Genomic DNA, 13861 nt, shown 5'->3' with positions numbered 1-13861 from the left:
ATGATTTTAGGATTGTGGCCCATAATCATACAAATTATGTGGAAAGAATGCCAAACTCAATCAGGCACTAAATATATTGTTTGAATTCAGGCAAGGGGTGAAAGGGATTACAGAATTCCATCTACCAAATCAGGTTGAAAGACTGAAAGAGTAAAGTAGTGATGTAACTTGAACCCAGGGAAGAACTCCATCTGAAGTGTGGGAGCTTGGAGTCTTACTAATACAGCAATTTTTTTTAACTGGGGGGAGGGGCTCAAGGTGTCAGTGACACCAGGATGTCAAGTTTCAGGCCTGTTCAAAAGTCTCCAGCCAATGAACCATTAACTGCAGGTCTCCTGAGTTGGTAATGTTTGTTAGGGGAAGTAACTTCAATTTGCCTAAAATGATGTTTGTTCCCTGAATGCATAGTTAAGTTACTTGCAACCCCAAGAAGGTCCAGAGTGCTTTAAGACCTTAACCCCTGGAGTAAAACCATTTAGATTCACATTCTAGCTTCTTCACTAGGTGTGTGACCTTTAAAAAAAAAAAAAAAGATTTTATTTATTTGAGAGAGCAAGCAAGCAAGCAGGAGCAGGGGGGAGGGGCAGAGGAAGAGGGAGAAGCAGATTCCCCACTGAGTAGGGAGCCCACTGGCTACAGGACTCAATCTCAGGATCCTGGGATCATGACCTGAGCTGAAGGCAGACGCTTAACCCACTGAGCCACCCAGGCACCTACTAGGGGTGTGACCTTGAGCAACTTTTTGCACTTCTCAAACTCAGGCATCTCATCTGTAAAATGGGGACAAAAATAATGATTATCCTTTAGGACTGTAAGGAGTCAATGGATTGAGCACAGCACTAGCTCAAGCAAGCTTTTTTTTTTTTTTTAAGATTTTATTTATTTGACAGATAGAGACATAGTGAGAGAGAGAACACAAGAGAGGGAGTAGGAGAGGGAGAAGCAGGCTTCCCACCGAGCAGGGAGCCCGATGCAGGGCTCGATACAGGGCTCGATCCCAGGACCCCGGGATCATAACCTGAGCCGAAGGCAGACGCTTAACGACTGAGCCACCCAGGAGCCCCTCAAGCAAGCTCTTAATAAATATGAACCATAATGTTACATTATCCAGGTTTTGTTTTTCTGTGTCTTGTAATGATGACCACACTGTCCCATCCCCCTTTCTCTAAGAGGTATTTTGAGGGAGTGGGCTGAAGAAAAGCAATAGGGCACTATGACCTAGCCAATTCTTACTGTCCTGTCTAAAGCAGGTTTGAGGGTGAATTAAACCATGACATGGAAATGTCCAGTATATGCAGGTAACTGGCCTCCTGCCTCCACCCTACACATCTGAGATCTCATGGGGTAAAAAATTATTCAAGCTTCTCCACTGCTAACAGCCCTTATACCCCCTCATTCCACCCCAAGGGCTTCCCAACGTCTGTAGTACAAAGTACAAGGTCTTTGGCTAGATATTAAAGGCCTGCAACCTAGTTTGGTCCACATTCCAACCTACAGGAACATCCCTGTGTTCAAATTCATTTCTTTCCCTCCCTTGCACTTCATAACGGTTCCTACATTTGCACTTTAACTTGCTTTGATCTCTTTACCAAGACCGTCCTGCACCCTTCCCACAGAAATTTGGCTTGCATTTTTTTTTATTAAAAAAAAAAAAAGCCATAAGGTGTCACTAAGGACCTTGGTGGTAGGCCAGCACAACCCAAAAGTATTAGGTGTCACTTGTACGTGCAATATTCAAGAATGCAAAGCCCTATTTAGAAAACAACCCGAACTCCTCAGTCACGAGTGCCTGATTTGTCACTGAGGTTATACAGAGATGAAACTAACAAACAAAAATTAACAAATGAACTCAATAGGGAGAACAAACTGGTGGCTGCCAGAGGGAATGGGTGAAATAGATATAGGGGATTAAGAGGTACACACTTCTAGTTATAAAATAAATAAGTCACAGAGATGAAAAGCCCAGGATAGGGAATATAGTCAGTAACATTATAATAACATTATATGGTAACAGATGGTAACTACACTTTTCCTAATGAGCACTGAGAATAGAATTGTCCAATCAATGTTGTACGCCTAAAACTAATATAACACTGTATGTTAATTATACTTCAATAAAGACAAGTGGAGAGATGAAAAGCAAGAGAGAACAGGAAGGCACAAGGAGAAAGCGAGTAACTTTCTCCTGGGACTATCAAAGGGGAAATTGAGAGGCCTCAGGGGAGGAGACCCGCTGGTGGGGAGGGGGGCGGGGCCGGTGCCCTAGTGCCGCGGAAGGGAAGGAATCCCAGACCAAGAGCCAAAATGGGGGTCTGGTGGACACTTCTGTATCTTTGCGGGGGGGGGGGGAACACTTATTTTTACTGCATAACACAAACCTGACAAGAAAAGCCCTCCTCGCATTTGGCCGCCGAACCACGTGGCATCCCTTTCCTGCAGGTGACGCAAGGGTATGGGTGGGGCCTCTACGGAATTTGTTCTTGGTGCGGACAGAGAATCGAACTTCTCCAAACCGCTTCAACACACACTGGCAGAACTACTACTGTCACTTCACATCCTCCCGGAGTGGGCAGAAAGGTAGGCTCTAAGCATTTAACAGTTTTACAGTAACCCGCGTCTTTTTCTAACGGGACCAGCTCCGCTACTTTCCACTGCTTCCCCAACAAACAGGACAACCCATGAGCGCGCAAGCGCACTTCTTGCTTAAGCGCCAAGGCGGGATCGAGGCTCTTGTCTCGCGAGAGTGGGCCCGTCGGTCTTCGTTGCTCTCGCCCCACCCCCTCCTTCTCGCTCGCACTCTCCCATCCCCCCAAGCCAGTCGCTCTGCTGCGCAGCTCTCTTAGCGGTTGTCGCTGGTGGAGGCGGTTGGAAGAACCGTTGTGGCGAGTGCTACACGAGACGAGCGACTTCTTCCTCTTCCCGACCGGCCCCGCGAGCACCGGAGTCGGCGTTACTGTCGCCCGACAGGGTATCTGAAGTAAAAGGGGGTAGGTTGGGCTGGTGGTTTCGAGAGCGGAGTCGGGAGAAGGACGAAAGAGAGACTGGGAGGGGGTGGGGTGGGGGGGGAAGTGTGGAGGTCGCCGCTCGGAGGCGGCCAGACTGCGCCTCCCAGGCGATCTCCCACTTCAAGGAGGGCGGCCTGCCGGGGGGAGGACTTGCTCGGGTGAAATTCAGTGGACGAAACTGAGGCCCGGAGTGGGGGTCATCCAGCATTTCCCCTCTTTCCGTGCTGGTTTGGCCTCCGCCATTTTGGGTACGGTGGCGCCGCCACCTCGGCTTCCCGCCCTTCCCCTCTTTCTACTTTTTGCCCCTGAGCTTCCGAAAACTGATTTAGAAGGCCGGGGCGGGGGGGGGGGGAGGTCAGAGCGCCCCGGAAGGGACGAGGGTGGGGAACGAAGCGAGCTGGGGAAAACTGGGCACTTGGGTGGGGGGGAGGGTCTGGGCTGGCGGGCGCGCTCCCGATGGAAATGGCGCCGGATGGGCCTGGCCTCCCACCGCGGCCTCCCTTCCTCCGCAGTCTCGGCAGGGCTACCAGGGCTGGCGGGACTGCGAGTGACTTCTGACGCAGATTCCCAAGATGAGAGAGGCTGGAGCTGGGGGAGGAAAGCCAATGGCGACGAAGGCGCTCAACTCCCAAATCCAGGACAAAGGAGGCAGTCGGCCTCCTTTGTAATTCCGCCGCCCGGTGGCGAAGGTTTTAAAGCCAGGCTTGGCTGCCGGACGGAGAGGTGGCGGGGGTGGGGCGGGGAGGGGCGTACTCTCCTTAGCTCTCTGGTCTCTAGGGCAGCTAGATAAACGAAAAGTCTCCGGGGAGGAATAAAGGACGCTTAGCCGGCCCTTATATTCCAGATTTGGAACTTCGAAAAGAGTACGTACTCATTTTCCAAAGGGTGTTTTTTTTTTTTTTTTCTTCTCACGTTTATCTTAAACGTAAACACTTTGTGGGTAAATGTTTTGTAAGCAGTAAGCGGGTGACTTATCAAATAGGAATGTGAAATGGGCATATTTCAAATAGGTCGTTTAGGACCAGTGAATTATAATAGCTTCCTGAACTTTTGGGCGGGGGTGGGTGGTTTAGCAATGGTTTTGTGTAGTTTGGCACATACTGGGTTATAATTTAAGTAGGAGTTTTACCTTTGGGAAACAGTTGTTAAAACACAATTAGTGATGGTGATGGCATAAATTTGTGTAGCAGTTGAGTTACTGAGTTTTCAGTATTAAATCTCCAAAGGTTACATGTTGTGCAAAAAGGGTGTAGAAGTAAAATACATCGAAATACAGTTAGCGTTTATTTTACTTTTGGTAGCTAAGCATGTTTTTTTAGTATAGGACTGTGGTAGTATTTTGACCCAGAAAATAGGCCTACTCAACAAAAAGACAAACCGAAAGCCCAGTCCTGTGGTGGTGTGATGATTTTTGGTCCTTAGAACACAAGAGAACTGGGTCTGTACTTTTCATTGAGTAGGGTACAAAGTGACAGGCAGCTTGAGAGTAACAGTTTCCAATAATAGCTTTGAGTCCTTACAAGAACTCTATTACCTACTTCTTTCAGCTTTAAAAAACAACCTTCCTATTGTTGAAGACGGTCTGATTTTTAGTAGCCTTTGAAAAAAGTCCAGTTTCCTGTAAAATAGTACCTCATAAAACCGCTTTCCTGATTGGATTACCCTAGAAACCTTTTTCTGTCCTCTTTCATCTGCATCATGATCTGGAAATCCATCTGATTGCCTTTATATTTTTAATAACCAGGTTATTTTTTTGGTGTTCTTACTTTGGTAAACAAGTGGCTGAGCTGCAGTAGGTGATGGTAACTTTGTTTTAGAGAAGAACTCCTTTATACATTTAGACTTCACCTCCCTTTAGGTATTAGTGGTGTGTCTACTTTTTCTACTGGAAAATTTAAGGAGCAAGCATATTGGAAAGGGGAAATGATGTAAATTTTTCATTCTAGTTAGACATATCACCACTTTTTGCCAAAGTTTGAAGAACATTCTCATTTTTTTTAGGACCAGCTGGCTACCATTTATAAAGTTATTTATTGGTGCATCACACCCTAACTTTATGTATTATACTTCAGAAGATAGAAGTATATGCCTCTGTGTTACAAAGGAATTCAATGTTTCATTTGACCTCTGTTAGGTGCTTAGCAGCTTTGAGATACAATTCACATACCATAAACTTCACCCATTTAAAATCATACCGTACATGGACTTTTGTGACTGGCTTCTTTCACTTAGCATAACTTTTAAGAAATGAAACTCCTATTCAAAACTGACTACAGTTATCTTAGTTCAACTGCTGGTATTTTTATTTTTTATTTTTTATTTTTTTTTTTTCAAAGATTTTATTTATTTATTTGACAGAGAGACAGCGAGAGAGGGAACACAAGCAGGGGGAGTGGGAGAGGGAGAAGCAGGCTTCCCGCCGAGCAGGGAGCCCGATGCGGGGCTCGATCCCAGGACCCTGGGATCATGACCTGAGCCGAAGGCAGTCGCTTAACCAACTGAGCCACCCAGGCACCCCTACTGCTGGTATTTTTAATTGGTGCTAACACTTGGCAGTCTTAAAGCAGAATTGAGATTAGTCATGACATTGTTGGAAAGAAAGGTTGAGATGGATTATCCTGAATAATTAGTAAACTCTAGGTAGTTTCCGGGACAGCTTTATTAATGTACTACAGCAGATTGTCTTTTTGTATGCCTTCAGAGTTTGTCTTGGTTTTGTTTTGTAAGTAGAATTCTAGAATCACATTTTGAGTTTTGAAGAAGTCTAGTGTGGCTTTAAGTTGTGTACTCTTAATGCATGTGTGGTGGAAAGTCATCCTGTATAATAGCTTGTCTTCCGAATCTGGTTAATTTTTCGTCAACTTAAAATTGCCTTAATAGGATAGTGTGATTTTTATAGACTTAATATTTTGTTTTATATAGGTCTCTTTGGTGTGGACTGATGCAAAAACCAAAACTAGTTTGCTTGCTGGTGTTTCTTGGAAAGGGCTAAATTTTATAGTAAAGATAAGTCAATTTCCGTCCTTTTTTGTGTTTGTTCCCCAGTGTCTTTACAATGAAGAAAGAAATGGGCTAAATGATAAAAAGCATCACACTGTCTTTTCACAGCAGATTAGATTGGTTTTGCAAAATACTAAATATTTTTCATGAGGAAGTAACATATGATGTTACCTCCTCTCCACTTTTTTCTTCCATTCTTGAATCATCCTTTATAGGGAAGTGTTTTTGTTTTGTTTTGGTTTTTTGTTTTTCGTTTGTTTTGTTTTAAGTTTTTGGGGCGTTTTTTTGTTTTTTAAGATCTTCAGTATGTCTCAACTTTTTTCCCAGACTCAATCAGGGTGTACTTTCGGGACTACTCTAGAACAGTATTTTTTATCTAGCTAACATGTTATAGTAAACATTTCCAAAAATCCTCACCCCCCCCCCCCACCTTGACAAATTCTATGGAAGCAAGCCTAAGTTGACTTTGGAAACAACTTGTAACTATCTTTACTTCTTTTCAGGACTGGGGATAGTTTTCCATCCTTTAAGGTTCATTTATTTTGTTTGTGGTATATTTCAGTAGTTTTACAGGAGGGTCCCTTAAAATCCAGTAACAATGGCTACCATTGAATGATTACCATGCTGCAGACTAAGCATTATAAATAAGTCTTAAAACAGTCTAGAGAGGTATGGGCACCACTGTTATATTTTAGAGCTGAACACAGAGGTTAAGTTTGTTTAATCAACCAGCCAGTGAATGGCAGAATAGGGATTCAAAACCAGTTTCTCTTTCTCCCTCTCTCTCTCTCTCTCTCCCCCTTAAAAATGCATATCAATTTTAGGTGCCTAAAAATTAGTTGTAATGTCTGATAAAATCGTAGTCTTCCCACTTTGGGTCTCTATGTCTAGAGTGACTGCCAGGATTTTTAAAACAGCAAAACAAGTATGAAAGGTGATTGATATGCAGAGGTATTTGATTAATAAACACATTCGGAAATTTTCTACCTTAGGTTATTTTAAATGCACGTATTCTAGGAAAAAAATTTTACTCTTTGCAGATGCTCCCCCTAACAGTTGGAGTGATATAATTAGATGGTGTGAAATCAAGTATTAGTGAACACTGTTACGAACTATCTTGAAGCGTAAAGGAATCAAGTAAACAAATTGTCTTGTTTACAGGGGAGGAGGTGGTGAGGGAAAGGTTTGAAATACTCAGGTGAGTAGGATTCCTACAGCTGCTTAGTGAAATTTGTAAGATCTGGTAAGTTTTTGCAGCTGAAGGACTTCTGCATTAGCCTCCTTAAAGTGTTCTGGAATTATAAAAGAAAGGACTGTTGTCTTTTGGGAAGGGAACTGGGTGTGGATGGGTTCTTTTTGGAGGGCTAGGAGGGCTTCTCACTGTACCCTAAAATACTTTTTGAATGTGAATGTATTACGTTTTTTAAAATTTGTGTTTAAATGTAAAGCAGTGAGTGGACTGGTTTTGAATGTACTATCTCCAATAACTTCCCAGTAGGTAGCTTCAAAAAACACCGGTACTGTTGGAAGGCATTCACTTTTGAGTGGACTTTTACCTCAATTTTAAAACTCACCCTAATTAACTCATTTTAAAACTTGCTTTAGAGGAGTGTTTAGATTTACTTTAGAGAGAGGAATTTTTCCTCCTTCAAAAACAATTTGATGTGTTCAGAATTAAAAGTGCATCTAAAAAGTTAAGACTTTGTAATGCCATTTTTCTAACATCAGAGAAGTACTCATTGACCTTTTGACTTAGGCTCTTGCTGTGAGTGGACAGTGGTGCTATGTGCAGCTTTTGAGTAATTAAGTTTTAAAGAATTTACATGATGATTCAAATGAATAATAAGTAAAACCTGAAAAAATGTGAATGAAAATTTGAGAGATGAGGAAAAGACTAGAGTTGATATCAAGATGACAAGAAATAGAATTTGAAAACTAATATTGTAATTGTGTAAGCTTTCTTAAGATTGGGCATTATATAAAATTTGGCCCTTAGAAATTTGGTACTTTTTGGAGGGGAGGGTCAGGTATCACTCACTTTTCCCAGTCTTTTTGCCTACCTCAAAATGGGAAGGTGTCATGCCTTTGAATTGTGGCATTGTCAACAAGCCATATGTTATATTTCCTGTTGTGCACCACTGAGCGATGTTTCTTCAGTACCTGTAGCAAGAGTATATTTTGATTGACTGCTTTATGTGCTTGTTTATTTTTTATAGCATTTAAATCAAACGTTATTGAGATGGATTGGGTTATGAAACATAATGGTCCAAATGACGCTAGTGATGGGACAGTACGACTTCGTGGACTGCCATTTGGTTGCAGCAAAGAGGAAATAGTTCAGTTCTTTCAAGGTACCTCTAGTATTAGTCAAAGTTTAGTAGTATTTTAATTTTATATTTTTATTATATTACTCAGTTTTTAATTTGTAAAACCCATTTGTTTCGGGGACTTTTGAGTACGGTATCTTGGTTAATGTATTAAGTTATGAAATATGCTCCAGTTAATACTGAATACAGAATGTGTAGAATATGTAAAACCTAACTAATGTGCAATAAGCTTAATTGAGAATAATTATGTATGATGAAATGAACCATGAATTATATGGAGCATAGTTAAATTTGATTTAGCTTTTTTAATGTAATATAGGTGAGCTTTTAGTGTGTGTAATTTAAAAAGACTGGTTGCAAAAAAATATGTAATCCAGTAATATTTGAAAAAATCTTCCGCTTGTATTACGGGGTGATGGGAAACTTAAGCTTTTTTGTTTTGTTTTTGTTTTGTTTAGACTTGTTTTAAATATTTGATTCAGATGGGAATGTTTCAGCCTTTAACACTGTTCCCCTTGATGGGGTTATTTGTCCTTGGGTTAAAGGGTTGGAAATCGTGCCAAATGGGATAACATTGACGATGGACTACCAGGGGAGAAGCACAGGGGAGGCCTTCGTGCAGTTTGCTTCAAAGGAGATAGCAGAAAATGCTCTGGGGAAACACAAGGAAAGAATAGGGCACAGGTGGGGATGGAGAGTTTGGGATGGTGTTAAATTTTTATTTTTTGGGGGTTGTGGGTCACTATTGCTTAATGGGGGGGTTACAATAACATTTTTCTGGGGTAGTTTAAAAGAATTGATAATTATCTAAATTTAACTTGGAAACTACAGATTTGGGTGGGGAATTAATGCTAATAGTTTGCTTAAATTAAAATTAGATTGTTTCCATTTCTCTGTAGGATGTTGTTGATAAATGCTTTTGTATAATCAGCTATTTTCTCTAAACACCTATTATGTACTAAAGGAAACAAGCTAAAAATATATATTATATGAATTATTTTCAAGTGACTAATTTGTCTATGTAAAACTTAAATATTAACTAAGTTTGTAGGTGTAAAAAATGTTAATTTATGGTGTATTTAGGCAGTTTAAATTGGGTTATGTATCTAGATGTAGAAAAACTTACTGCATTTTTGCCCAATATCTTATTTATTCTAATACATTTACGCTGAAACCTGTACCTTAAACCATTTTTAAATAGGTATATTGAGATCTTCAGAAGTAGCAGGAGTGAAATCAAAGGATTTTATGATCCACCAAGAAGATTGCTGGGCCAGCGACCGGGACCATATGATAGACCGATAGGAGGAAGAGGGGGTTATTATGGAGCTGGGCGTGGAAGTATGTATGACAGAATGCGACGAGGAGGTGATGGATATGATGGTGGTATGTGTATCTAATGAACAAAGGTTCTGTTGTCATTTTCTTAATGTTCCTGACACTTTGTCAAGAAATATAGAAATGGCAGTAATTTCAGTACCTACTAGGTTTTAAAACCTGTTCATGAAAATATGGATTCCCATGGCCAGCTATGGGACTTGATTGATGCACATATTGGCACCTAGAGAAGTTATACAGAAATTAAAATGAAGATACTGGCATATTTTGACACTTTTTGTTTGACATCAGGATGAAAGTTAATTTTGATGTCTTAAATGTATTCTTTTGAGTTTTTTTTATTTCCACCGAGTGTTACTGCTTTTTTTCACATGCACTAAGTTGGGAGTTGTAAACTTGTAATAATAAGAACCAGACTGCTTACCAGAAAATGATTTTATAAACTGGATTATAAAATTTATCTCTTGAAAGTGTATTCATGTATTTCTCATTAAATTACACAGGTTATGGAGGTTTTGATGACTATGGTGGCTATAATAATTATGGCTATGGAAATGATGGCTTTGATGACAGAATGAGAGATGGAAGAGGTAAATATTAAAGACATACTCATTTTTAGGTGAATGTTAAGTATTTGTTTTACAACCATTTAGTGGTGATAAAAGGTGACTTGCATGAAATCGTCAGCTCGAGCATATTTCAGAACATACCTGTGTGGGGCTTTATATAGATGTATACTTACAGGTAAATTCTCGATTCGATGTTTAGAACTACTAAGATTAATTGGTTGTCAAAGAAAAAGGTATAAATAGGAAAAGGTATGTGTAGGGAAGAAGTGTTTTGTTGAAATGCTTTACTACATGTATCAATAGTTTATAATCTTTGGAAATTTTATTCTCTTAGGTATGGGAGGACATGGCTATGGTGGAGCTGGTGATGCAAGTTCAGGTTTTCATGGTGGTCATTTTGTACATATGAGAGGATTACCTTTTCGTGCAACTGAAAATGACATTGCTAATGTGAGTAATTTTAGTAATTTATCAGTGATTTTATATTTTATCTGGTATCTAGTTTTGAAGCATTCTTAATGCTCTCATGTTTTTCTTTATAGTTTTAATGTCAAAATCCCTTTAATAGGAAATAGGTACATATTCTTATCTTACTGGTTGACGAATATTTTTTTGTCCATTGTATGCTGACTTATCTGGGACTCAAGCAAGTAGAAAGTTGTATTCATAAAGTCCAGTTAAGAATTTAGTGAAAAGATTGATCAGCATAGAGTGGAGAGGACTGGAAGATAATTGCCCTTGTGTCAAGTTTTGAAAGTGGAAAATATAAAAAGTGAATAAGATTTAGTTGTTTGGTTCAGCTTTGTAGCTACAGCGTGATTAGAAATAGGAGCTGTGAAAATGATGGGAGTAGATGCTGTTGCTGTTTTGAAACTGGTCGGTTTCAAATTGGTTAGAGTATCTGCAAACTTCAGTCCATGTGCATCTAGTCACACCCATTCATTTACCTGTCGAGTAGTTGCAGTAGAGATCCAGTGGCCTACAAAGCCAGGACTATTTACTACGTGGCTCTGAAAGAAATTTACCTATAGATCTTACTGGGAACTGATTGGTCCTAAGTTGCAGGTACCTTTTAGGATTCCTTTAACCTGATTAACTTGTGATTTACAACTAAGTGATATATTTTGGAGCTATCCATGTACAGTTTGTGTCAGTTTGTCAAATTCCATTGGTCTGAATCATAACACCTAAATTCTCTGCACATGTTTCTAAGTCTCTGGTGACCTATTTATCCTTCAAACAGTAATTTTGAAATATCTTTCTTGGGAGGAGTGGGAACGGAGGAGTTAACTTCTCCCTCTTAGTGGTAGGGTATGAGACGTTTTCATTTATTTAGTGAACTATGCTTTGGGTTAGATTTTTATTATTAATTTTTTTTAGTCACTTAGCTTCCCCCCCTTAGCTTACTTTATTTAAATTATTTTAAAAGGTTTTATTTATTTATTTGACAGAGAGTATAAGCAGGTGGAGCAGCAAGGAGAGGGGGAAGCAGGCTCCCTGATGAGCAGGGAGCCCGATGTAGGGCTCGATCCCAGGAGCCTGAGATCACGACCTGAGCCGAAGGCAGATGCTTTTAACAACTGAGCCACCCAGGCATCCCCACGTAGCTTATTTTAAAGAGTTTCTTTGCATTTTCCTCTTAAGTGCATTAGTTTATATTTCCAGAACCTTTGTAGTTGATTTGTTAGCTTTTGCAATACAGGGCAGTAAAAAGGTTTGTTTTAATGGATGAGGGAAAACCAAAGTATGTGGTAATTTACTTTGAATAATCTAAATAGAAAAATTAGTGGGGCACCTGGGTGGCTCAGATGGTTAAGCGTCTGCCTTCGGCTCGGGTCATGATCTCAGGGTCCTGGAATCAAGTCCCACATGGGGCTCCTTGCTTAACAAGGAGCCTGCTTCTCCCTTTCCCTCTGCCTGCCGCTCCCCGTTTGTGCTCTCCCTCTCTCTCTCTCTCTCTCTGGCAAATAAAATCTTTTAAAAAAAGAAAAATTAGTAATAAGTGTTTTCTTTTGTTTAGTTCTTCTCACCACTAAATCCCATACGAGTGCATATTGATATTGGAGCTGATGGCAGAGCAACAGGAGAGGCAGACGTAGAATTTGTGACACATGAAGATGCTGTAGCTGCCATGTCTAAAGATAAGAATAACATGCGTAAGTGGTATCCTTGGCTTGCTGTCTCGTTTCTTAGATGTGAACTTGCTTATAAAATAACATTTGTAATTCCTTAAATGTAAGATGTTACAGGGTCTGTAGGTGACTCTTGGCAGTCACTGGGACCTGAAGCCATATGGCCTCTAAGATGGCTTTCCAGGGGGTTTTTTATTGAAGAGTTAATTCAGACTCAATACTTGACAGGTTATCTGAGCTCAATTAAAAAGGGAAAATAGGCATATTACTTGGCACTCGCTTGAGTTCCCATGCCATTTGCAAATTACCACTTTTTAACCCATCTATTAAGTTAGTTGGGTAAGTTATTTCTACATGCCATCAGAGCTATTTTAAGCCATTAAATTTTACCCTGACCAGTGATTCCTAAATCTGGCTACACACAAATCACGTTGTAGTCAGTAAATAAGTTTTCATGGACATTATTTTCATGATTCGAATTCATTTCTTTGGACATGGAATGTATTTTTAAGAAGCACAGTAACTGGTTCTAAAATAATGAATCAGCCCCTTTTATAGATGAGGAAACGGAGGCCCTGACCATGTTTTATGTGTTTAGTGTTGTGCAGTTTGAACAAAATTTGGTAGGTTAGGTTTTAGCCCTACCCGGCATTCAATTTATCACTCCACTAGGAAGTATATGAACATACTTTCAGGCTAATACTAGCACAGGTTAATATTCGCTAATTATCCTTTTATTGATAAATTTTGATCCATCATTCCTTCCCTATTACTTTTTGTCTTAAAGAACATCGGTACATTGAACTCTTCCTGAATTCTACTCCTGGAGGCGGTTCTGGAATGGGAGGTTCTGGAATGGGTGGCTACGGCAGAGATGGAATGGGTAGGTAAAGTTTTTAAAATGATCAGAGTTACACACTTAGCAAACAATCTCACACTTTTTTTTTTTCCTTTTTAAAGATAATCAGGGAGGTTATGGATCTGTTGGAAGAATGGGAATGGGTAACAATTACAGTGGAGGATATGGTACTCCTGATGGCTTGGGTGGTTATGGTAAGTGTCCCTGGTTACTGTGGTTTGATTTGTTAGTCCCCATGTGTGTAGATACTTTTAAATTCATGTATTATCTTCAATGAAGTATGTGCGGATATTTCCTGCTAACAAGTTTTGTTTTTGTTTTTTTTTTTTAAGGCCGTGGTGGTGGAGGCAGTGGCGGTTACTATGGGCAAGGTGGCATGAGTGGAGGTGGATGGCGTGGCATGTATTAAAGCATAACCACCAACATAAAAGTCCTGACAACAGCGTCTGGTCTACTAGACTTTCTTACAGATTTAATTTCTTTTGTATTTTAAGAACTTTATAATGACTGAAGGAATGTGTTTTCAAAATATTATTTGGTAAAGCAACAGATTGTGATGGGAAAATCTGTTTTCTGTAGGTTTTATTTGTTGCATACTTTGACTTAAAAATAAATTTTTATATTCAAACCA

At 40.1% G+C, this 13861-nt stretch overlaps 1 protein-coding gene across 7 annotated transcripts; it reads left to right on the top strand.

The window, feature by feature from the left end:
* Nucleotides 1–2453: 2453 nt before the first annotated feature.
* Nucleotides 2454–13861, top strand: HNRNPH3 (heterogeneous nuclear ribonucleoprotein H3). Of its 7 annotated transcripts, none has more exons than XM_078077650.1 (11): nucleotides 2462–2577; nucleotides 2815–2968; nucleotides 8222–8356; nucleotides 8878–9016; nucleotides 9534–9718; nucleotides 10174–10260; nucleotides 10574–10689; nucleotides 12260–12395; nucleotides 13159–13254; nucleotides 13332–13424; nucleotides 13563–13861. In XM_078077650.1, the coding sequence occupies exons 3-11, from the start codon at nucleotides 8245–8247 to the stop codon at nucleotides 13637–13639; spliced, it is 1041 nt and encodes a 346-aa protein (XP_077933776.1). In that variant the 5' UTR covers nucleotides 2462–2577; nucleotides 2815–2968; nucleotides 8222–8244; the 3' UTR covers nucleotides 13640–13861. The 7 variants fall into 7 exon arrangements, with proteins under 7 accessions (XP_035969747.1, XP_077933776.1, XP_035969749.1 ...); XM_036113856.2 differs by having other exon boundaries at nucleotides 2815–2987; nucleotides 9534–9673; XM_078077649.1 differs by having other exon boundaries at nucleotides 2815–2987.

Source organism: Halichoerus grypus, chromosome 7 (assembly GCF_964656455.1).
Source record: "Halichoerus grypus chromosome 7, mHalGry1.hap1.1, whole genome shotgun sequence".
NCBI classification, from domain to species: domain Eukaryota; kingdom Metazoa; phylum Chordata; class Mammalia; order Carnivora; family Phocidae; genus Halichoerus; species Halichoerus grypus.
The sequence above is the reverse complement of the archived record's forward strand: the minus strand, read 5'-3'. Positions and strand labels throughout refer to the sequence as shown.